Consider the following 25,269-nt stretch of genomic DNA (forward strand, 5'->3'; position numbering starts at 1 on the left):
AGAGCTGTCCAAAGCTCTGCCCCACACGGAGGGTGCCGGTGACACCCCTCACCCAGCTCTGGCTGCTGCCTTGGGACACTGAAGGAAGCCATTAGAGGTGACACCCCCCCCACACACACACCCCTCCCCACCAAGTCCCACTCAGACATGGGGAGAAGAAGCAGGAGACAGGGTGGAATCCTGAGCCTTTGGGAGATGCCAGAGCAGCCAGTCTCACTGGTGCCTGCCCCTTCAAGCTTACTCCCAAAGCCTGGACAGGGGCCTCCCTGAGGACTCAGTCTCTGAGCTGTACAACACCCTATCAGTGTGTCCGCTCCAGGTCTCAGAGCGCCTGTGGTCTTCCCCAGGGATACCTCGGCAACTCTGGAAGGGTATGCAGTGCCCACAAGTACTGGAGGTGCTGCTAATGTTGGCGGTGGGAGGCCAGGCAGAGCCTGGCTGGTTGCTAATGGGACTAAGAGTATGCCAGGGGCTCCTTTCTGTCATGCTCAGAGCTATTCTATACGGGAAACAGAATTTCTAATCTCTGTTTTACAGATGAGGAATGCAAAGGTCACAGAGGTAAAGAAAGGGATTTGCCTAGAGTCCCAAAACTAGTTCACGGTAATTGCTGGCATGTGAATCCAGGTCTGGAAAGCTTGAAAGCACGCCCCAGTGTACCAGACCTCCCCCAAGGCAAAACGGGAGAGGCTTAGGAGATAGTTTATGCACAGGCTGGTCCCTTAAGTGACACACACGGATAATTCTTTGTCCCCACAACCTCAGGAGGACTCCTCCATTCTCTCTGTGTGCCCACAAGGCCTGTCCCAGGTCCAACCATAACACCAGTCCCATCCACAGCCTGAGGGGCCATGATAGTTTGACTCCCCTTTCAACTTCACTGTCTTGTTTCCTTTTTTAGGAGTTTAGTGAGTGATGAAAGTTACAGAATATAGGTGTTTGGGTCATAAATGGAGCCATACTGTACAGAGCTTGAATGGTAAAGCACTTCTGCAGAGCTGCAATGCTCTCTGAGCAGCTGGGGCCTTTCTCAGCCAAGGTGTGTCCACAGTAAGACAAGCAGGCCTGGGTCCTCCCTGGAGCAGTGCTCACAGGAGGGACAGATCAGGGGGTCCAAGGTCCTCTGACCCCTGTGGCACCTTCCGAGGACAGGCCAGTTTAGTTCTACTTCAAGCTGCCAGTGGCAAGTGTGACACCCTGCTAGGGTTCTGGGTTCTGGGCTCAGACTGTGCCTCCCTGAAGCCAGGGCCTTACCTGCACCATTCGCTCAAACATGTGTGCTAAAGGCAAATAGGAAATGTGCACATCCGCACAAGTGGGAGCCCACTGACTCTGTAAGAAAACAGAAGGAGCCCAGGCAAGGCCCGGTCAGTCAGGCGGGCGTCTTACCTGGATGACTCTCTCAAACATGTGAGCCAGAGGCAGGAAGGAGATGAGCACATCGTCCTGTCTCGGAAAGATCACTTTCTGCAGGTGCCGGGCATGGGAGACAGAAAGGAAAGAAACACTGACAGGAAGACGACAAGAGAGTCATAAAACAATAAAGAGAAAATGACCTGGAGGGGCAAACATGAAGAGGGGAAGGGCAGTGGGGAAGGGGGGACAGAGAGAGAGGTGAGATGACAGCGAGAGAAAAGTGAGAGAGAGAGAGGAGAGAGAGGAAGATGGGAGGCGCAGAAAGAAAAGAGAGAGAGAGACAGAGAGACAGGGCAGTGTAGGAAGCGGAGTATTAGGTAGAAGCGCCAGCGGGTCTAGGTTATCTGCAGAAGCAAAGAGCCAACTGAAGCACACATAAACCAGCAGAGTCAAGCTCCGCAGGGAAGTCTCCTCTGGGAGGGCCTGCACCTCGTTCAGTCTTCACGCCAGACCGGCATGCCTCTCCCTCCCCACAGCTGCAGGATCTGCCTCAGGCCCCACTTCACCAGCTTTCCTGGGCCACCCGGACAGCGATTCAGAGGGTCTCAGCCTGTTGGCACTTTCTGGTCCTCCTTCGAGAGAAAGGGGCCAAGAGAACCCTAGGTCTATGCCTACTGGGGCTGGGGTATGTGCCCCGGACAGAGGTGTGGTGGGTGGAACCAGGCCTCATAAGCTACAGCCTGGGAACATGGCCTTAAAGCAGATGGCCAAGAGGGACCCCACTCTCCAGGATGGGTCTGACCTCAGGGACAGGGGCTGCCCTGGCCAGGGGGCCCCATTCAGGGATGAGCTCTCCTTGGCTGAGTTCCCTGCCCTCCGCCCTTTTACAGAGGTCTTCAGTCTCCTGGGCTGGCTTTTGGACGAGTTTGGACAAGCCCAGGGAACCTTGCTCATGGCTCCTGGTCTGGGCTCAGCTACCAACAGTGTCTCACAGTTTTCCACCAAAATATATAGCAAATGGGCATATGCTCCATAATGCCATCTGGCATAAATGTGGATAGCGATTTTCTCCACAGTAGAGAAAAAGCTTAATTTATATAGGAAAAGGTACATTCCTTTCTCCTTTAGGAAAGTATAGGACATTCAGATACTCACCACTTGTGGAAAAAGGTCCTTCTTTCTTAGCCGCTTAAAAAGTGCTAACATGTTTTTGCCAGGCCAAGTTATCAAGCTTTTTTGATTTTAGATTTACCTTTTTTTAAGTACAGCTTTATAAATTAGCAGTTGCCATTGTTTCTCAGACTCTAGTAGTCCTTAAACACAAAATGACTGAATTAAACCCTGACCTACTTGGAAAAACAAGTTATTAACGATTACTTTTAAATAAAGGTATACGTAAAACCATCAGGTATCTTAATATTTGAAGTTAAAAATGAAAAATAGGTTTCCACGTTTTTCTTTCTGGGATCTGAGCACTCTCAGAAATCAACTGAATATTTACCAGGTATGGATCATTTCAGTGTTTGGGGTTAAAAGTATCTGTGAAAGTGAGGTTGCTCTAATGAGAACAGAAACTCCTGCCTGTGAAAGGCAGCCCAGATTGTATCAGGGAAAAAAAAGAAAACCCAAAAAACCTCTGAGGCTTGAGGGTGTCCTTGAGAGACACCTGCATTGGTGAGTCTACTTTATTCACCTCTGTCACTTTCAGAAAGCCTGAGAAATCAGCCACCACGTTCCCATGGGTGAGCATCGCACCTTTTGGGTTCCCTGAAAGGAGAGAGCAAGAAGGAGAATTAGTGGGAAGCTCAAGGGCCACTCCTTGAGAACAGCACCGGAGTCACCAGTCCCAGACACCCAGAGCTGTCCACACAAACCTCTGGCCTTCGTCCACAGCCGCCTTCAGAGTCCCAGGCAGATGAATGCTGTGTCAGGGACCTTCATTCTGTAGACACTTGAAGCCCATCTTGAGGCTCCCAGGTGCTTGAGACCAGAAGGCAGGTGACACAGCTTGCAGTCACCTCAAGCACCTCAAGGAGTGCCTCAGGACTGATGGGTTGGCCTGCACCTTCCCTTCTGCCTTCCTCAAGGAGCACAGGCTCTTGGCCTCCAGTCTCCTTATACATATACCCAGTAAACTATGCCACTCTCTGGGCCTGAGCAGTTCTAGCGTCCAGAATCCAGCAGTCAATTGTGCTGGCAGAGGACTTCCTTGCTGCATCCAGCACCTGGAAAGGCCCCAGCTCAGGCCAGGCCGGAGGTCCAGACTGCTGGGGCAGCCCTCCTGCCTGCTCACTGGCAGAGATGGGACATGGATATTCTTGCTTTGTCTTGACACGACCTTTCACTGCTGCTCATGAGGAAGCCCAGGGCTGCTAGGATGGCTCAGAGGACAGAGACCAGGTGGGGACAGAACGCACAGCAGGCTGTGGAGGGAGGCTGTTGGCCACCATTTCATGTCAACGTGGATACAACACTGCCACTGCTGCTGGACAGATCTGAGCAGGCTCAAATCCTGGCCTTGCCCCTCCTTGGCAGTGTAACACTGGCAAGTCATTTTTCCTCTCTCAGTTTCCTAACCTATAAAATAGGGACAATGACACCCACCTCATAGGGCTCTATAAGGTCTAAGGACACAGCCATGTACAAAAGACATTAAATTAGAAGTTTCCACTGAGGCAGAAGATACAACAGCTGTGAAACTCCAAAAGTGAGGGGCTAGACCATGTGCAGAATTTACCCAAGAAATATCAAATAAACCAAAATGTTAACTTTGCAACCCTCACCCAGAAAGAGGTTAAAAAAAGGGCTGAGTTGAGGTTAAAAGAGTATTATAGTAAATGCCACTGAATTTTTCACTTTAAAATGGTTAATTTTATGCTATGTGAATTTCACCTCCATAAGAAAGGGGTGGGGGTTGGGGAGAGAGAATATGAATGAATGAGGAAGAATTTGTGAGAAGGATTTCTTTGGCGAGAGAGCTATGCTGAGTGCTATAGCCCATCAAAAGGGGAGAAATGAGGGGTCCTCTCTCCCATCTCCAATCTGAAACCCAAGCTAACTCAGCCGCTAATGAGATTGCTTCAAAAGCCCAATCATGTTCCCTACAGCTTGGGCTGGGGGGTCCCAAAAAGAAAGGTGAAGAAGGCCGTGGCTGCAAAAAAACCAATAAATCCCAGAAACTGGATATGGAGTCTGCAGAAGGAACAATAGTGGTGGTGGGAATGGTGTGTTAAAAAGGAATCTTGAAGGAAACAATAGCAAAGATCAATAAAACAAAATGCTGGTTCTTTGAGAAGATAAACTAAATTGATAAACCATTAGCCAGACTCAGCAAGAAAAAAAGGGAGAAGACTCAAGTCATAGAATTAGAAATGAAAAAGGAGAAGTAACAACTGACACTACAAAAATACAAAGGATCAGGAGAGATTACTACGAGCAACTCTATGCCAGTAAAATGGACAACCTGGAAGAAATGGGCAAATTCTTAGAAAAGCACAACCTTCCAAGACTGAAGCAGGAAAACTAGAAAATATAAACAGACCAATCACAAGCACGGAAACTGAAACTGATTAAAAGTCTTCCAACAAAAAAAAAAGCCCAGGACCAGATGGCCTCATAAGCAAATCCTATCAAACATTTAGAGAAGAGCTAACACCTATCCTTCTTAAACTCTCCCAAAATATAGCAGAGGGAGGAACACTCCCAAACTCATTCTACAAGGCCACCATCACCCTGATACCAAAACCAGACAAAGATGTCACAAAGGGGGGCTTCCCTGGTGGCACAGTGGTTAAGAATCTGCCTGCTAATGCAGGGGACACGGGTTTAAGTTCTGGTCCGGGAAGATCCCACATGCCGCGGAGAACCTAAGCCCATGCGCCACAACTACTGAAGCCTGGGCACCTAGATCCCGTGCCTCACAGCAAGAGAAGCCACCACAATGAGAAGCCCGCGCACTGCAGTGAAGAGTAGCCCCCACTTGCCGCAACTAGAAAAAGCCTGCACACAGCAACAAAGACCCAATGGAGCCAAAAATAAAAAATAAATTAATTAATTTGTTTTAAAATGTCACAAAGAAAGAAAACTACAGGCCAGTATCACTGATGAACATACATGCAAAAATCCTCAACAAAATACTAGCAAACAGAATCCAACAGCACATTAAAAGGATCATACACCATGATCAAGTGGGGTTTATCTCAGAAATTCAAAGATTCTTCAATATACGCAAATCAATCAATGTGACACCCCATATTAACAAATTGAAGAATAAAAACCATATGATCCTCCCAATAGATGCAGAAAAATCTTTCAACATCCACTTACGATAAAAACCCTCCAGAAAGTAGGCATAGAGGGAACCTACCTCAACATAATAAAGGCCATATATGACAAACCCATGGTCAACATCATCCTCAATGGTGAAAAACGGAAACCATTTCCACTAAGATCAGGAACAAGACAAGGCTGCCCACTCTCACCACTATTATTCAACATAGTTTTGGAAGGTTTAGCCACAGCAATCAGAGAAGAAAAAGAAATAAAAGGAACACAAATCAGAAAAGAAGTAGAGCTGTCACTGTTTGCAGATGACATGATACTATACATAGAGAATCCTAAAGATGCTACCAGAAAACTACTAGAGCTAATCAATGAATGTGGTAAAGGAGCAGGATACAAAATTAATGCACAGAGATGTCTTGCATTCATCTACACTAACAACAAAAAATCTGAAAGTGAAATTAAGGAACACTCCCATTTACCATTGCAACAAAAAGAATAAAATACCTAGGAATAAACCTACCTAAGGAGAAAAAGGACCTGTATGCAGAAAACTATAAGACACTGAGGAAAGAAATTAGATGATACAAATAGATGGAGAGATATACCATGTTCTTGGATTGGAAGAATCAACATTGTGAAAATGACTCTACTACCCAAAGCAATCTACAGATTCAATGTAATCCCTATCAAACTACCACTGGCATTTTCACAGAACTAGAACAAAGAATTTCACAATTTGTATGGAAACACAAAAGACCACAAATAGCCAACGCAATCTTGAAGAAAGAAAAATAGAGCTGGAGGAGTCAGGCTCCCTGACTTCAGACTATACTACAAAGCTACAGTAATCAAGACAGTATGGTACTGGCACAAAAACAGAAATATAGATCAATGGAACAGGATAGAAAGCCCAGAGATAAACCCACACACATATGGTCACCTTATCTTTGATAAAAGGAGGCAAGAATATACAGTGGAGAAAAGATAGCCTCTTCAATAAGTGGTGCTGGGAAAACTGGACAGCTACATGTAAAAGAATGAAACTAGAACTCTCCCTAACACCATACACAAAAATAAACTCCAAATGGATTAAAGACCTAAATGTAAGGCCAGACACTGTCAAACTCTTAGAGGAAAACATAGGCAGAACACTCTATGACATACATCACAGCAAGATCCTTTTTGACCCACCTCCCAGAGAAATGGAAATAAAAACAAAAATACACAAATGGGACCTAATGAAACTTAAAACTTTTGCACAGCAAAGGAGACCATAAACAAGACAAAAAGACAACCCTCAGAATGGGAGAAAATATTTGCAAATGAAGCAACAGACAAAGGATTAATCTCCAAAATTCGCAAGCAGTCCACGCAGCTCAATATCAAAAAAACAAACAACCCAATCCAAAAATGGGCAGAAGACCTAAACAGACATTTCTCCAAAGAAGATATACAGAATGCCAACAGACATATGAAACAGTGCTCAACATCATTAATCATTAGAGAAATGCAAATCAAAACTACAGTGAGCTATCACCTCACACCAGTCAGAATGGCCATCATCAAGAAACCTACAAACAATAAATGGTAGAGAGGGTGTGGAGAAAAGGGAACCCTCTTGCACTGTTGGTGGGAACGTAAATTGATACAGCTACTATGGAGAACAGTATGGAGGTTCCTTAAAAAACTAAAAATATAGTATTACCATATGACCCATCAATCCCACTCCTGGGCATAAACCCTGAGCAAACCATAATTCAAAAAGAGTCATGTACCACAATGTTCACTGAAGCACTATTTACAGTAACCAGGACATGGAAGCAACCTAAGCGTCCATCGACAGATGAATGGATAAAGAAGATGTGGCACATATATACAATGGAATATTACCCAGCCATAAAAAGAAACGAAATTGAGTTATTTGGAGTGAGGTGGATGGACCTAGAGTCTGTCAAACAGAGCGAAGTAAGTCCGAAAGAGAAAGACAAATACCGTATGCTAACATATATATATGGAATCTAAAAAAAAAAAAAAAAATAGGTCATGAAGAACCTAGCGGCAGCACAGGAAAAAAGACACAGACCTACTAGAGAATGGACTTGAGGATATGGGGAGGGGGAAGGGTAAGCTGGGACAAAGTGAGAGAGTGGCATGGACATATATACACTACCCAATGTAAAACCAATAGCTAGTGGGAAGCAGCTGTATAGCACAGGGAGATCAGCTCGGTGCTTTGTGACCACCTAGAGGGGTGGGATAGGGAGGGTGGGAGAGAGGGAGATGCAAGAGGGCAGAGATATGGGAACATATGTGTATGTATAACTGATTCACTTTGTTATAAAAAAAAGAAATCATACAATATTTTGTGCCTTTTTTCTTTCGCTCAACATTAAGGTATATAATTTTCTATTTGCAGATATACCATTCTATTGCTGAAGAGTCATTTGAGTTGTTTCCAGACTTTGACTTTTCAAATCGTGTTGCTGGGAACATTATGGAGCATGCCTTTTGGTGACACAGCCAAGCTTCGTAAAAGAATTGTCAGGCTTCCCTGGTGGCGGAGTGGTTGATAGTCCGCCAGCCGATGCAGGGGACGCGGGTTCGTGCCCCGGTCTGGGAAGATCCCACGTGCCGCGGAGCGGCTGGGCCCGTGGGACATGGCCGCTAAGCCTGCGCGTCCAGAGCCCGTGCTCTGCAACGGGAGAGGCCACAACAGTGAGAGGACCGCGTACCGCCAAAAAAAAAAGAATTGTCCACACTTGCTGAGTTGACATCCTTACCTCCCATCCACTCCTCAGTCCACCATAATCAGTTTCTGCTTCCAACCTCCCCTGTCTCAGGAGCACCAGCAGGTGTTTTTGTGGCAGCATCCTATGGGTACAGCTTAGCCATCGACAATGCTGACAGGTTCTATTCTCCTCTAGCCTCTCTGGCTGCTCCTGCTCAGCCTTTATTTGGAACTCCTACTCCCATCATTCCTCTCCTGTCAGGATTCCCAGGCCCTGCAACCAGACCTCTCTTTTCCTCAGTCGACTCTCCCTCAAAGAAACATTTTCTTTCTTGCTGCTGGTCCTCTGCACACGCTGTTCCCTTTGCTGAGAATGCCCTTCCTCCTCTTCTCTTCCAGCTGCCAATCCTTCAAGACTCTGCTTAGATTTGAAATCTTTTCTGTCCTGCTGTCCTGACCTCTTGGTGGCCTAGCACTCCATGTACCCTGGGATGCAGACCCTCGAGGCAGTGAACTGCCTCATGACATGAGCTGTGTGCTCATGAGGGCAGGGTCATGTCTTGTCCATCCCTCTGTCCTCAGCCTCCAACACTAGGTCTGATGCATAGTGGATGCTCAATAAATGAGCTGAATGAATGAATCTACATAAATTAGAAAAAGAATGCTAAAAACCCATAGACTAAGAACGATATGTTTTAAAAGACCACTGTAGGGACTTCCCTGGTGGTCCAGTGGTAAAGAATCTGCCTTACAATGCAGGGGACGTGGGTTCAATCCCACATGCCGCAGGGCAACTAAGCCCACGTGCCCTGGAGCCTGTGCGCCACAACTAGAGAAGAGAAAACCCGCATGCCACAACTAAAGAGGAGACTGCGCACCACAACGAAAGATCCCGCATGCCTCAATGAAGATCCCGCATGCCTCAACTAAGACCCAATGCAGCCAAAAATATATAAAATAAATAAATAATAAATAAATAAATAATAAAATAAAAGACCACTGTATTTTCTTCTCTAGGAAGGGAGGGTAGCACATGAACACATAAAGATACATCTGAACTATCATTCATGGGGCCCAAGTCCCCAGACTGGGCTATGTTATACCCACAAATTATCTTTTATTTGGAGAGGGCAGCTTGATTTCAGTCCAGCTGATGGTTATTCTGAAACGAACAACCAACCACACACCCACCCATTAGCCATCCCTGAGTACAGACAAACCCCAAGCTCTCACCTCCTCCAGGGCCTTCTTGCCCTAACTAGTGGCTCCAAAGCACTGGCCCATTCTGGGAATTTCCACAGATGTTTCCATCACACATCAAGAGAAAAATCTTCCCAGAATGATCCCACCAGAATCATGATTCAAATGTCAGATTCAGATCATATTTTCCATCTTTCCTCATTGAAAGAACGATGTGGCTCTTGATGAAGCTGAGGCCAGGACACTTATGGAAGGGAAGCTGTATCCACAGCTGTGATGTGCTGGACAAGAGGATGGCCACCAGAGGCACAGCACAGGCTTAGGCTAATGCCAAGGAAATCCACACGTGTAGCCAAGCAGGGTAACGTCAGGTAAGAGGCCTGCTCACTCCCCCAGCTCTGCCCTGGCACCAGCCACACTGCTGGAGTGGGAGGTTTGGGCACCGAATCACAACCTGTTTTCTAGCCTCCATATATTCTGCTTCTACCACATAGAGCCTGGGCAGGATGGCTCAGCTTCCAATTGAGACTCCATGGGCTGAAAAAGCACTGGACATGAGGCCTGCCCTCTGCAGCTAGGCAACAACACATTTCTACATCATCAAGTTCTTTTCCAGATCCAGGGGCAGCAGCTGTGACTAACTGACTCAGAAGATGTGGCATCTATATACAATGGAATATTACTCAGCCATAAAAAGAAACGAAATTGAGTTATTTGGAGTGAGGTGGATGGACCTAGAGTCTGTCATACAGAGTGAAGTAAGTCAGAAAGAGATAGACAAATACCGTATGCTAACACATATATATGCAATCTAAAAAAAAAAAAGCATGAAGAACCTAGGGGTAAGATGGGAATAAAGTCACAGACCTACTAGAGAATGGACTTGAGGATATGGGGATGGGGAAGGGTAAGCTGTGCCAAAGTGAGAGAGTGCCATGGACATATATACACTATCAAACGTAAAACAGATAGCTAGTGGGAAGCAGCCGCATAGCACAGGGAGATCAGCTCAGTGCTTTGTGACCACCTAGATGGGTGGGATAGGGAGGGTGGGAGGGAGGGAGATGCAGGAGGGAAGAGATATGGGAACAGATGTATAACTGATTCACTTTGTTATAAAGCAGAAACTAACACACCATTGTAAAGCAATTATACTCCAATAAAGATGTTAAAAAAAAAAAAAAAGCCAGGGGGCACTCTTGAACAGCAAGGGTCCAAAGCTAAAGGCCGCAGTAGTGACCTGCCCCCAAACCCAGGGTGGAGGGACATGTCACCAAAATTTCACATTGTGAAACTCTTGACAAAAAGCAACAAAAACCTGAAGAGCATTTTTGAATTCTGGGCTGGCTCTGGATGTCAGCTCCTGGAAAGCAAAGGCTGTGTTATTTCTCTCCTGACAGGGTTTAGCAGTCAGGTGGAAATTCTCAGACCCACTTGAGTTAATGGCAAAAACCCACTCTGATTCAATAACATCATGTTTATTGTGATCTACCCACAAGGATTATCCTGCCTGGGGGGCTGGTCAAGGATCTGCCAACTGCCTTGGAGGCTCCATCTGTGGAAGGCGTGGGGAACTCCAGGTCACTGCCATCAAGAGCTATCATCAAGGTAGGCCAGCCCTAGGTCTGGAAAACAGGCTGGATACCTTCTTGCCCCTTCAGGCCGAGGGCAAGTGACTTCCCGAGTCATCAGATGAGATGAAGAGGCAGCAGTGGGGAGAGCACTGGGCTGTGAAATGGGAGAACAGGGCACAAGGCCTCTGCCTCCAATTGCTGTTGGTGCCGCCTTGGATAGTCTCCACCCCACCTGCCTCACAGGTCGTGCTGAGGCCCCAGTGACACAGTGATAGGGTGAACCGGCCACTGCAGGCTGCAAAGTACTGTGCCTGTAGCCGTGGTCCTCAGGTGCGTTCTGCCTCCCCTAGGAAGCCTTCCTTGGCTGTTCACACTGACACTGATGCACGTGTTCCTCTGTCAGCACTGGGCATGGACTGCATCATTTTCTCTCCCTGACAGCCTTGCCCACGGCATACATCATCTGTGCAGATGATCTTGCCCCAGATCATCTGCACTGCCCTTTCACACACTTTCCCACCTCCAACTTGGCACCTTTAACCACCCAGGTAAGAAATGGGGACAGGGACTTCCCTGGTGGTCCAGCAGTTAAGACTCCATGCTCCAATGCATGGGGGCCCGGGTTCTAACCCTGGTCAGGGAACTAGATCCCTCAGGCTGCAACTGAAGATCCCGTGTGCCGCAACTAAGATCCGGCACAGCCAAATAAATAAATATTAAAAAAAGAAAGAAAGAAACTGGGGACAGTGGTGGCAGGGGGGCTCATGGCCCCCCAGCAAGTGGTGGAGGTGGGACTTAAAACCAGGCTCTCAGACACCAAATCCCACACTCCTTCCCCAGTCCCTGACACAAAGTCCAGGCAGGGGCAGGAAAGCAGAGGAGTGAGAGCCCCTCCTCAGAGTAATGACGTGCTCCAGCTGCCCAGCCCACCTCTGGCCCCAGCTCCAGGAAGTCTGTAGCACCCACCCCACCCCAGACACCCCCAGTCCACACCGTCCATTCACTTCCAGCCGCCCCATGTTGCCTCGCGTTGGCCACCGGGAGCAGCAGGAAGGACCCAGTGTCTGGAGCCAGGCACAGGACAAGGCCCAGCCCATCCCACAGAGGGTGCCGGAGACGTCTCAGTCACTCTGCCAAAGCTGCCAGGGAAAGGTGCAGGTGGCCCTGGCTGGTGGGCTAGGAGCCTCTGCTTACCTGTCGTGCCGCTTGTGAAACACACAATGGAGAGGTCACTGGGTTTCGGGGGCTGCAGAGGTGAGAAGAGGAGTGTGTTAAAGAGACCCAGTGTGCCCAGCCTGGGCTCCTCCACCAGCCAGCCCCTCTGAGCACACCCCCGTGTGTGCACTGTGTGAGGGTGCAGGCATGTGTCAGCACATGTGCATGGCCCTGCATGCTGTCATTGGAAAGGTGAGCAGGCAAGTCCCCAGGAAAGAGGAAGAAAAACCAAGGAAACCTAACCGGACATGGACGTCGATCTGTCCCACCAACCTCACACCTGCTCCTGCTGCCTCGCCTACTTGAGGCTGAGCTGAATTCTAATGGGATTGGGTTGCAGTGGCCATACCTAGGCCTCTATCAAAGATCTCACCGTTCTAGGGAATGTGACCCACTTCCTCCTTCCTTCCCACTTTCTCCCAAGTGTCTGGGTTTAGGCTTGGGAACGGAAAATGTAACCCAAGAACTGAGCTGCCCACTCTGTCACTAAGATTGCTCTGCATCAGGCCCTTGCCCTGGCACTGTGCACATAGTCCTGGGGTCACCAGGAGGAGCCCACCATGACCACTTGCATGTAGAGGATGGCTTCCCGGAGGAGGTGACATGAGTTGAGACTCAAGGACAAGCAAGATCTCTCCAGATGAAGTGACGGTGGGCATTCTGGGAGAGGAACCAGCCTGGGCACTGTCAGAGGCACAAGAGACAGCATGCTGTGGGGCCAGAGAGCAGCTCTTTAAGGCTGGGGCACAGTGTGTAGAGGTGGGGACATACCAGGGGCTACTCATGGTGAAGGGCCCTGGGAAGCAGGGATTGACCTGCTGAGGCCTGTGTGTGAGAAAGCTCACAGGCTGGTGAGAGCGGGAAGAGCTGAGCTGCAGAGGGAGCTGGAGGCAAGAGGCCTGGTTAGAAAGCTCACAGCCCCTACAAGACCCTCCCAGGGGCTGTGACCCTCCCTGGTGACTCGAGTCCAGGGAGGATCACTCGGGGCCGACACCCAGAAAAGTTCAGAGAGCAAAGATGAACAAAGACAGCAGATGCTACAAGGGGTCCACTTCCGAGTCTGTTGCTGCTCCTGTCCATCCCATCCTCGGGAGAGACTGCTACATCGAAAGGGAAAACATAAGCCCTCCCAAAGAAAAAGTTACTGGAGACCCAAGGGTGTCCAGGATTGGCTGCCCTTTTATCTCCCTCCCAATGTCTGACTCCCGTTCCAGGTCATCCTGGGTGCCCCAAGGGGACATTTCCTGAGTTGCTTATTAACACAGAGCTGCTACTCTGGCCCCTCTACCGAGCCTTGTGCACAGCGAGGGAGTCTGTGAGGACGTGCCCTGGACACTATAGTGCTCAGTCAAAACCTGCTGGCAGATGAGCTTACCACAGGAACGTGGTGATTCCGCTGGCCACAGTCCTGGAAGAGGAAAACACTGTTTTTAAATGCTCGAGAGTTCTAATCAATCAAAATAAACTCAGCACAGTATGCCCTGTTCCCGTAGCAAGCCCAGAGTCCCAGACTCCCTGCCCAGATGTGGCCCGCGCAGAGGCACCACCTCAGCGGTCTCTCCTCAGATACCCATCCAGGCCTTGGCCACCCATGCATCCCAGACAGCGGCCTGGGGCCCAGGAAGAGGCTAAGCACTGTGCACATGCACAAGGGGGAGACAGCCTGAGGGGCCCACGGTACGTCTAGACGCATGCTCAAGACACAGTGGCTAGGTGGCCCGGGCTTGCAACTAAGTGGTCAGGGCTGGAGGGGCAGATGGGGGCTGCCAGCTTAGGTGTGGCCCCTAAAGCCATGGAGGGGCACAGGCCCTCCATGGCTTTGTGGATACATTTAAGAGCAGACAGGGAGACAGGAGGAGAAATGGAGGGCCCACAGGCCTAGATCCAGGAGGGCACAGTGGGGGTCAGCTGCTACTGAGCAAAAGGCCTGAGGCCCCAGAGGATGTCCTGGGTCACTCCAGCAGGCCATAAGCTGCCACCAGCCTAATGTCTCTGCGGAGGCCATGCAAAGGAAAATTGGTTCTGCTGGCTGCTGGGGGTCTGGGACACAACTGCAAGAACCTCTCCAAGACTTCTGGACCTCAAGTTTACTACAGTCCTCAGGCTCAGACAGGCTGGCTGTTAGCTGGAAATGAGGAGGCTCCGGAGGCTGTGGGGGTAGCTCTGGGGCAGGCTGGCACCACCATCTACCTGTTGGTGCCTGTGTCACTAACTGTGCCAAATAACTGAGCCCATCTCAAAGAGGATGCCTGTGGGTGCCAACCCCACTACCCACCACCAGCCCTTGTGAAGCCTGCCCTGTTTGAACCCTGACACACCCTGATGGCCCAAGACATCCATCCTAGGGCATAAGATGGGCAGATAACTGGCAGCTCTGGCTCAGTGGCCAACCAGCTGTGGCCAGGAAACAGCCCAGAAGCAGACCCTCACCTCTACAGCCTGCATGGACTTAATGACCACCCCGCAGTCTTGCCCTCTGTCTTTCAAAGCTTCCTCAAATGGTTCCATGAGGATGATCAGCTTGAGCCCTGGTGTCTCCTTCCTCTCCACGTGCTCCAGCAGAACCACGGCTTTCTGAGGTTTATCCACGATCACAGTGCTGATGTCGGCTGCAGGGACCACCAAGGAGAGTCAGGCTGTGCGGGCACAGGCTGTGACCGTGGGCAGCACAGGCCAGGCAGTGGAACCATGGGCTGTGTGTGCCACATGATAAGCTTGTGTGTAAATAAATACATACGACAGGCCATGTGGGACATGTATTGTGTCCAGAGGAAAGTGCACAGAGCCTGGATGGAGCCAAGGGCAGAAGACTAGGGAGTCTCCCGGGGTAGATTCCAAGCATTCCTTTTCTTCAGGCTCAGCCCCCATCGTCCCTGGTCTGTTTGAGATATTTACCACCCCACAGCATCTTCCTCAAGCTGAAGTGAACTCAGAGGGTTGGCAGCCCTACGTGGAGGCTGGTACAGAGTCTCCTTCTTGGCAGCCCTACCCTGTGGAAGGAGCCTTTGGGTGAAGTCCAACTGGGGACAGCTGGACTCAGGAAGCCAACTCAAGGGCCAAAGTGGAAGCCCCCAGCGTTCTCTGAGAGCAGAAGCAAAGTACTTACTAGTGTCAAACAATCAGCATAAGCTGAAAAGGGCTGGGAGGAGGAGGTGGGGCTGGCTGCCAGGGGCAGGAGTGGGCAGCTGGGCTCACCTGTATCGATGATGTAGCGGACTGCCCCTGGGCCCAGGGTGTCATAGAGCGGGACCACCACCATAGAGTATGTGTAGCAGGCAAGTTCTGTGATGATCCACTGTGGAGACACACAGGTTGGGGGAAAGGGGGAGCACAGAGCAGACAGCAGGGCTGCACTGCCCTCAGGCCTTAGGCACGGGGCTCCCTGATTGGGGTCCTGTGCCGAGAGCGCTCCGCACAAGGCAAGGGATCCATAAAGCTGACCCGTTGAGCCTGCTCCCCCACGGTCTTCTAGACTTGCTTGCCCCAGGGAATTACGGGACTCAAAATAACCCCAGGCCCACCTCCGGGGTTTGCATGGTCTTCTTCCCCAGATCCTTCTTCCCCCATGGCTCAGGGAGCCACTGTTTGGACAGCTAGGTAGGGTGTAGATGGAACTTGGCTGGAATGTCCAGCCGTGATGAGGGACAGAGCCAAGGGAGTGGGGGATGGCATGGACCAACGATCTCCAGTTTTCCTCTTGTCCCAGGCCCTACAGACAGCGGGAGCAGAGCTGTTCTACGGTACCCAAGCTTGTGTTCCACTGATGCTTCTAAAACCAGTTAAGGCAGGTGCTCACCTCTGGTCGATTTTGTGCAAAAATGCCGATAAACTGATCTGTACATGGTTTACAATTGTGCTGGAGAAGTCCAGACCCTAGAAATTCAGCCCTGTCGGCCACCTGCACACAAACATGGGGCAGTGATGGGAAAGCAAGGACTCTTCAGCAGGGAAGGGAGATCCCCAGGTGGGATTTCTAAGGTCTGAGGGAGCTCCCCGACTCCCTACTCAGTGATGCTGGAAGTCCTGAGAGGATGCTGCCTGGAGTTTGGCAGACAGTCCAGGCAAGGAAAAAAATGACTCTCTGAGAGCCTCCAGGGTGCCCACAAGCCGCCCCCCCCCTCCCCCCGCCAAGTGCCAGGTCTGTGTGGGTGGACAGGGTGGGGCCTGTCTTCTATTACTCACCTCCTGGTAGGACAGCCACTGATAAGGCTTCTTGGGATTCCTGAAGCCAAGACAGGGTCCATTCCCTACATAGAGATAAGCAGGCCTTGTGCCAGGGAGGAGGGCAGGGTGTGGGAGCCACTGAACCTGCCCATCAGACACCTGGATCAATATCCCATCCTGGGAGGCGCATGGGCCAAATGAACTGCTCCCCAGCTGTCTGTCTAACCTGCTGAAGTCCAAGAAGGCCTAAAGTGCACAAGCATGGCATCTCCCCAGGGAGATCAGGAAGGCCCAGGAATGGGAACTGACACAGCGCTAGTTCCCACAATGACCTGTGTGATGCAGCCCCAATAAGACATGGAGACCTGGGGGCCACTGGCCAGAGGTGGCAGTTTGCCTCTCTGTGACAACTCCCTTCACCCCACGCCATGGGTCACCCAGACATCTCGGAGGCTCAGGTTCAGAACCATGCCAGCCAGTAGCCTGCGAGTTCAAGGCTCACGAGGGGCTGCAAATAGGAGATATAGAATATGAGCAAAGAGACAGCTTAAGGTCAGCAGTTCTCAGGGCTGTAATAAAGCTGAGGTCAGCCCTTTGGCCTCATAATGCAGCTACTTGTCTGGGTGGCAGGAGGGCCAAGAATGGCTTCTCTCCTCTGAACCTGGGCGTGACTCGCCTGCCATACCCCTGGAACCATGCTTGCTCACCCACACCCTTGCACCTGCTCAACCCCTGCCACAGCCCTTCCACACCCCCATGGCCCCTCTCACCTGAGATGCTAAGTCCACGGCGGAACACCTCGTACATGGTCCTGGCATCGTCATAGTAGTGGGTGAGCAGTTGAGGGCCATCCCCTATCACGGATCGCCGGGCCCCACCACTGTCCTATGAGCCAAGCACAGGCCAGAGAAGCTGGCTGATGCAGGCAGGCAGGGGTATCAGGAGAGGGCACCAGCATGCACCAGGCTGTACATGGCTTGGATACACACCTGGGCCACATAGTTGGAGCTGGGACACACTCTGTGTGCACTCACACACGTGGCCTACACGCACCTGGGCTGTACACACACAAACTCCACACACATTCATGTACACATGGCTTGTACACACTGGACCTGTATGCATCCACACTCAAATACAGGAGGCTCATGCCCAGGGGCCCAGTACACTGGTCTCCCACACACATACACACACACCAGGCAGTATACACTAAATGCCCAGAATCTTCAGTTACTGTTCATACACACCTGTGGTTCACTCATACAGCAGAGTGGGGAGTGCTGGCTAGAGTCAGGCTGCCCCTTGCATCAGGACCAACCTGCAAAGGTGTTGCTGCTATGCACGTAGGTTAAGAATCACTTGGGAGCTGTCTTTAGCTAAGAAGGCTGCCATCCATCATTCACATAACAGTGTGATGAGTTGGAGGACTGGATGGGAAAAGAGGCCTAGAAGGCGGTGGAGGGAATGGTGTAGTAGATGCCCGGGCCCTCAGTGGTATGGATCCAGAGTGGGACTGTAGCAAACACCATCTGTGCTGGGGGGCGGGGGAAAGGAGCTGGGCTTCTCCTGCCTCTTTCCCTTCCACATGCCACCCCTCCTCAGGCTCCCCAAACCCAGAACTCTCCAGTATCACGGCTCCACCTCTTCTCTGAGCACTATTTGGGCTGCACTGGGCTGGCCCACGGTCCGCTACCCCTCTTGGAACATCAGGTCTGAGGAAAAATGTGACAGCCACAGAGCCAAGAGCCAAACTCAAAACCACAGGCAGCACTCAGCTGTTCTGCAGTGGAAAGTTCTGTTTGGCCAGTGCTTCCTGAGCACCAGGCCCATGCAGGACCTCTGTGGGAATCTGGGGACAGATACAGTCAGACCTGGTTAGCACTCACAGAAATGAGACAGCAAGAGACTATGTGCCAGTGACAGAAGGGGCTCAGTGGGCAGGTATGTCAGAGAGTGGCTGCTGAGCTGGGTTTTGAAGGATACAAAGAGGGGGCTTCCCTGATGGCGCAGTGGTTAAGAATCCGCCTGCCAATGCAGGGGACACGGGTTTGAGCCCTGGTCCGGGAAGATCCCACATGCTGCAGAGCAACTAAGCCCATGCGCCACAACTACAGAGCCTGCACTCTAGAGCCCGCGAGCCACAATTACTGAGCCCATGTGCCACAACTACTGAAGCCCGCGTGCCTAGAGCCTGTGCTCCGCAACAAGAGGAGCCACCACAATGAGAAGTCCTCGCACTGCAACAAAGAGTAGCCCCCGCTCGCCGCAACTAGAGAAAGCCCATGCGCAGCAACAAAGACCCAACGCAGCCAAAATAAACTAATTAATTAAATAAAGAAATAGAAAAAAATTTTTTTAAAAACAAAAGGATTTACTGGGAAGAACGAGGAACAAGGAATGGCGGTTTCACCAGAGGCAACAGGGAGTGCAAACACATGGGGCAGGAGGCACCTGGGAGACTAGGCAATTCATGCCACTCCAAGTGGTAAATGGAGGAGGCCAGAGAGGCTGCAGATCAAGGTGAGGAGTCTGAGCTTTAGGTTGAGGGCAACAGGGAGCAGGCAAGGATTTTAAGCCAGGGTGAGTGACATGATATGAATTGTTTCCTACTGTGTAGCACACAGAGTAAATGCTACCAGGCCCTCTATGATCTGGGCCCCTCTTACCTCTCTCATCTCATTTCCTACCACTCTCCTTTCCTCCTTCACTATAGTCACTCCAGATTCCTACACTCCTGGGGGATGAAGCAAAGGAGGGCTCCATCCTCCCCAGGAAGGGAGACCTTAGCTGTGTCCATGCCCTGTCCTCCCAGCCAGACCTGTGAGGCGACTCACTCTGTGGTGCTCAACCTGACCCCATCCAGACCACTGTCACCTCCAGCCCAGAAGCCCCAGTTGCCTCCTCATGCCTGCCCCTGCCAAAGCCACAGCAAAAACTGGCCCTGTCTCTCCTACTACTGACAGCCTCAAATAAATCCAGGCTGTCCATCTCCAAGGGTCCCTGCCCAGTTAATGGGGCTTTGTCCTTGCTGGCCTCTCCAGATGAGTTGTAACTGTAAGCTTACCAAAAATAATTCATCTTAGTGCTTTCTCTGCATCATCTCACCAAATCCTTACCATAACTTTAGGAAGCAGATACTCTTTTTATTGCCCACTTGACACATGAGGAAACTGAGGCTCAGAGAGTTAAGAAACAGCCGAGGACCATCAGGCTAGTAAGAGGCACGGCCAGCCTGCAAACCCACGGCTGCTGGTAACCACAGGCTACTGACGCATCCGCAGCCCCTCTCCACCTCCCAGCCACACCACATGAATCGCCATTTCCCAAAGGCACCAGGTGTGTTATCACACACTCTCACCTCTGCACACATCATTCCCTCTGCTGGAAAAATGCCCTAAAGATCCCAGCCCTATCTCGACCTGAGCCGTCTCCCACCAGGCCAAACTCTGTCATGTTTTTGATCGGTACCTGCACGACATACCATCGAGAGCAAAAGCAAGGTGCTGCACAGTGTATGCGGTATGTTATCATTTTAAAAGGTGGGCAGACATCTATACATTTGCTTGTGGACAAGTGCTAACACAATTCTCAGGGGAAGAGAACTTAGAGGCAAGGGGAAGAAGGTGGAAGCTTTTCAGTCTATGTCCTTTGGTTGCTTTTGAACTGTGTGACTATATCATCTATTCAAAATAAATGGAATTAAAGTTCTGTAAAAAGGCAAAATAAACTCCACAAACTTAAGAAAGAAATCTTACTGGTCCTTCTAGACAGAGCCTGGAACACGCTTGTCCAGGCTGGGCCACCATCCCTTCTTCCCTCAGTGGCTCTACCTGTGAGTCCATGTGCTCTGGGAGGGCAGAGCCCTGGGTGGGCTCAGCTCTGGGTCCCAGTTCCAGACCAGGGTTGGGCACAGGGAGAATCTGGGAGGGAATTTACCTGGCAGCCCCTTGAGCACATGCTTAGACCACCTACTGAGGCAACTGTAAGCCAAGGCCCCCTACCCAAGAAGCAGGAAAACCAGAGGCCCAGGGCAAAGCCAAGGTCCGTCTCTGCCCAGGCTTTAGTTACTGGGAGAGGCAGAAGGAGCATCTAGTAGGATAGCCTGCCCAGGGGCACTTCTGGGCTTACTGGCTGGCTGCCGGGAGAAACGGAGATTCTCTGGGCCATCTGAGGTCAAATAAGCCATAAGTTTGGCTTCTTCCTTCAAGATGCCTGTCCCCCGCCTACTACTTCCCACAGCCCAATTGCTCACACCCTGCTCACCTCCACCTCCTCTGACTGCAGCAGGAGATTGCACGGTGGTTGCAAGGCCTTTGGCCGGTGAGTGAACCAGTAGGCGAGGATGGCAGCCAGTGCACCCATACTCACGAGGGTGGTGGCTGAGAGGCTGCGGAAAAACTGGCCCAAGTCGCCTAGCTCGGGCAGCCGCAGCATCCTCAGGATCTCCTGAGTCTGCATCTTCTCCAGAAGCGAGAGGATGAACTCTGCAGGAAACAAGAGGCAGGTGAAGGAGGAGCCCTGATAGGAGGCAAGGGAGCAGTCCTGGGCCTCTCCTCCCACCTGTCTTGCGTCACAGGCGACACAGTGATCTTGGCCAGGCCTCGAGAGAGTTGGGGTACACAGGCTCCTGGTGCAACACAGTGTATCCTGAAAGCTGGGTGCCTGGAAGGGCCTTTCCCGGTGACAGGCCAGAGAGCCCTTAGCAGTCATACCTGACAGTCAGACATCTGGCCCAGTTTTCCTGAGAAACATACACTCAGGCCCTGGGCCCTGCCTGACACGTACTTCCACATCTTTCAGGAATAGAGAGCGTGCTCTGACAGCTCTGGAGTTAACACCTCCTGAGCCCTAGGGCCCGGGTGTACTGCCTCTCCTGTGTGGTCACAGAATTTTGCTTATCCTTGCTCCTGCGACGTGGACTGGACAGAGGGGCAGCAGGTGTGCCTAGCACAGTGCCCAGAACGACGGGGGGTGAAGGGATGCAAACTCCTTCCACTCCACCTCAAAGCTGCCAGCACCAGGCTCTCACCCTAAGGGACCCAGAGAAAGCAAGGTGGCAGAGCCCACAGAACAGCCCTGACAGACACTCCCTGCCCCCGAGATCTGAGGACAATGACCTACCTGACAAGGGTCCAGTGGATGACACACAGCAAAGTCCCCTTAGGCCCACATCCTGGCCCACCATGGGGTCTCCCTGAAGAAAAGTTGTAGCCAAAGGCCTGCCAGCGCCAGAGGTAATGCTGGGGCCATCTTTCTGAGGAATAGCAGATATCCCAAGAGCAGCCAGGGTGAGGTCCGGGCACTGTTCTCTGACCCCAGACTGCACTGCAGCTCTGCACCACCACAGACCAAGACCCAAGAAGAAGAGCTAGCCCCACCATTAACTAGGCCTGTGTTGTCCTCCCTGGGATCCCATCTGCTAATGTCCAGAGGAAAAAGGAGGTGCCAGAGGGGAGCAGGAGGTAAGCTGGTGGGAAGGGAAAGGAATGAAGGGTCAGAGAGAAAGGGCTCAGCAAAGTGCTGTGTGCACTCCTAGGGATAACGAGAATCTCTCGTGACATTGCATATGGTGGTCTGGGTGCCACGCTCACCCACTGCAGTCCAAGTGGACACAGTGGGCCTACAGGGGCACATGGAGGATGCCCTGAGGTGGGCAGTGGGAGCTTTTCTGTGAGAAGCACTGGTGACTGAATTTGGTTCAAAGAGGGAAGTCCCCAAGTGCTACCATGTCCTCCTGTTAGCTTCTAAGTAGTGTTGGCAGAACAGACACATGACCAGCAGGGCTCAGGGGTCTGTCTGCACTTTGCCTAGGACTGAGAAAGGTAGCCAGGGAGGGCCAGCTGGATACTTTATCCCCACTGGGGCCTTCTTGGTGTTACCGTCCACCTGAAGGGCCTAAAGCTAGAAGTGCTGTATGACACCTATAGGTCTGCCAGCTCAATGAGGATTGTGTGGGCTCCAGGCTGACAGTCACTGGCCTTCCATCCCCAACCTTTGGGAGCATGGCTGTTGTTTTCCTTCTTGGGAAAGAATGAGAAACCCAACAACAGCTACTCTGCAGCCACGGGATATGAGCCAAACAGCAATTTTGAGAAGAGAGAAGAGAGGTCTGCTGAACTCCCAACAAGTGGCATTTGTGCTGAACTGTAACATCACCACACCAAAAATAAGGTCAAGGCTGTGCAAAGCCATCGTAGAGAAAGCAGGCAAAGCTCCGGAGTTCAAGCCCCCTCTCCTGCACTTATGAGCTATGCCAGGTCGAGCACATCCCACTTCTTTAGACCTCTTCTTCCCCATCTTTAAAATGGGGACATTATCACTCAGGCATGTAAAGCTCCTCATACTGGATCTGGCATAGCTGGAGGCATGCTGGGACTAAAGAGATGGCTACAGGTATGCCTGTCAGACCAAGGAGGCTGCTCAGTCCAGGTAGGAATAACCACTGGACAGAGGTAGCCGAATCCAGGTAGTACGGACCCACAGGAGTTTATGCTCTACAGATGGCACGACAGGCTGTCTGAGTCCGGGGAACACTCATCAACCACCTACAGGCTCTGGGTGAGAGAAGTGAGCCCCCAGCCAGCCAGAGCACTCTCACTGAGCCCCTGAGGCGGAGATCCAGTTTTACCAGCAGCCTCCTTGAACGGGATCAGTTTTGAGGCCATCCCACAGGAACAAACCACTCCTGGCATACTGGTCAAATTAAGGTTCTGCATCAGCAGAGGGCAGGCTATGGACCGCAGTGAATTCACCAAGGAAAACTGCTCTGGGGAAGATGCTTGGCAGGAGGCCAGCTGGCTTTCCTGGGAGATTTACTTCCTTAAGCTGCAAATGGCAGACTAAGTCACAGCCAGGCCCATCAGATAAATGACTCACTACATAGTGGAAAATCTAGATATGCCCACCAGCTCCTGGGGTGAGCTCTGAGAGCTGAGTGAGGTTTCCTCTAATGGACTGAACTGACTCCATGGGCTAGGAAGCCAGGGCCCAAGAAGTCCTGGCTCAGCTCTAAGGCTCAAGTACGTGGTCCCAAAAGTTTTAGAGAAAACCCCAGAAGGATGCCTTACTACCTCCAGTCCCCAGCCCTTGGCAGTTGCTCACAGGCCCTAAGCTACAGCCGAAAGTGGGCACTGGCTGCAATGCTAGGGTTGTCACAGAGCACAGACAAGAATGGCCAAGGCATCCACCCACCCACCCATCCACCTACCCTTTCACCTAGCAGACTCTCATATGGCCTCTGCTCTGAGCTAGCTCAGTGCTGGGCACTGGGACAAGCCAGATGTGGGCCTGCCCACAATCTTACGGGGGAAATACATGAGGCAGTAGGCAGTGCCGTGAGTGCCGTTTGGGCTGTGCATGGGGAACCAGAGAAGATGCCCAACTCAGGTATGGAGAGTCAGGGCAGGCTTCTGGCAGGAAGTGGTATTGATGCTGAGACTGAAGGATAAAGAGGAAAGGGTGTCCCAAGCAGAGGGAAGCAAATATGCAAAGGTTGGAGCTGAGGGAGACCATGGAGCACTTAGCAAACTATATATTCTCTCAGGAAATAAAGTCTTGAGCCCATGAAATCTTGTACGAGGATCACTGCCACAAGTCTGAGGCTAGTTTCCCAGATGTGCAGAGCTTTCGGCCAGCACCAAAGTATCACAGTTTCCAGGAGAGGGGAGAAGAGAACTTGCCTAAACTTCCTGAATTGCTAGTGTGTGGGAGCCCATGCCTACACACTGCACTGCTCGATCCTCATGACAGCTCCACGTACTCATTATAAGGTGAGGACATAGAGACTCCACTGAAAAAGTTACCTGCCATTCACAGGGAAACAGTGAGCAAGCAAGGGAGCCAGGACTCGAGCCCCAGACGACCATGGCCTCTCAAACCACTGCCTTGTGTTGCAGCGCAACCCTAACCCTTGCCCACACTGTACGATCCATACCCAAAGCCATGCTCTCCTCTGCAGTAGTGCTGAACCCACAGAAAACCATCTTCAGGCCTGCTCAGAAGAGCCCAGGCAAGTTGCAGGGGGTAGGGGCCACCAGAGCCCGTAAGCAGGGCTCCGCCAGTCAGGCCAGTCACTTGCTCTTCACCACGCACACACCACAGGTGGGCTCCCTCCTGGCCTCACCTTATGAACTTGCCATCCTCCTATGGCTGGGTTCTCTTCCAGGAAGCCCACTTGCCTAGGACACTGGAGGGTGGTGGGAAAAAGGCTTGGCTACCCACTCCTCCTCAGGCTTCTATTTAGGTGTCCACCCCTAAGGAGGTGTCTGAAGTGACTACAGCTCCTCTAGTCCTAAGGCTGAGCCTGTGCCCCTTCCTGGCTGGGCAGCAACCAGAGGGTGTCATTCGTACAGGCTTGCCAACCTCAGACAGTCACGGGTGCTTGCACATACCGTGAGATGCCCTTCAGACCGCCGGGAGCCACTGGAGTGGAGAGCTGCAAATTCAGGTCCTCTGAGGACATGGACCTCAGAGCCAGCCTGTGCCACCAGGCCTTTGGCTTGGGGCTGAGCAGAGCCTGGGCCTGGGAGTCTGGTCTTATCTCATTATTTCACAGGGCCTTGGCCTCTTCTGACCTCCTCTCCTTCTCTGTCCCTGGGGTCCCAGCCATGGCTGCCTCCTTCCATGCCCCCAGGAGGCTCTCTTGATTGCAGCAGCATGGGGCACAGGGGGCATGGGGGAGGGGGACAGCACCCAAGGGAATCAGTGGTGCTGGTGTTGCCAAGAAAGCGGCTATGAGTGTTTGTAAAT

General features: G+C 51.3%; 1 protein-coding gene across 7 annotated transcripts in view; it reads right to left on the reverse strand.

Annotated features, from left to right (window-relative positions):
• ACSL6 (acyl-CoA synthetase long chain family member 6) overlaps positions 1-25,269 on the reverse strand; it is a 53,990-nt gene that overhangs the window by 20,662 nt on the left and 8,059 nt on the right. For 2 of the 7 annotated variants that reach the window (XM_065873319.1, XM_065873317.1), the window contains exons 1-10: positions 20,890-20,997; positions 17,292-17,406; positions 16,540-16,604; positions 16,154-16,255; positions 15,553-15,652; positions 14,788-14,966; positions 13,733-13,765; positions 12,337-12,388; positions 3,050-3,123; positions 1,390-1,467 (exon numbers count right to left, since the gene is read on the reverse strand). In XM_065873319.1, the coding sequence (XP_065729391.1) occupies positions 1,390-1,467; positions 3,050-3,123; positions 12,337-12,388; positions 13,733-13,765; positions 14,788-14,966; positions 15,553-15,652; positions 16,154-16,255; positions 16,540-16,604; positions 17,292-17,406; positions 20,890-20,979 (888 nt within the window). In that variant the 5' untranslated portion in view covers positions 20,980-20,997. Of the gene's footprint in view, positions 1-1,254; positions 1,333-1,389; positions 1,468-3,049; positions 3,124-12,336; positions 12,389-13,732; positions 13,782-14,787; positions 14,967-15,552; positions 15,653-16,153; positions 16,256-16,539; positions 16,605-17,291; positions 17,407-20,784; positions 21,006-25,269 lie in introns of those variants that run through there. The other 5 variants (XM_065873313.1, XM_065873314.1, XM_065873318.1 and 2 more) reach the window with 5 other exon arrangements.

This window comes from Phocoena phocoena, chromosome 3 (assembly GCF_963924675.1).
Source record: "Phocoena phocoena chromosome 3, mPhoPho1.1, whole genome shotgun sequence".
Classification (NCBI taxonomy): domain Eukaryota; kingdom Metazoa; phylum Chordata; class Mammalia; order Artiodactyla; family Phocoenidae; genus Phocoena; species Phocoena phocoena.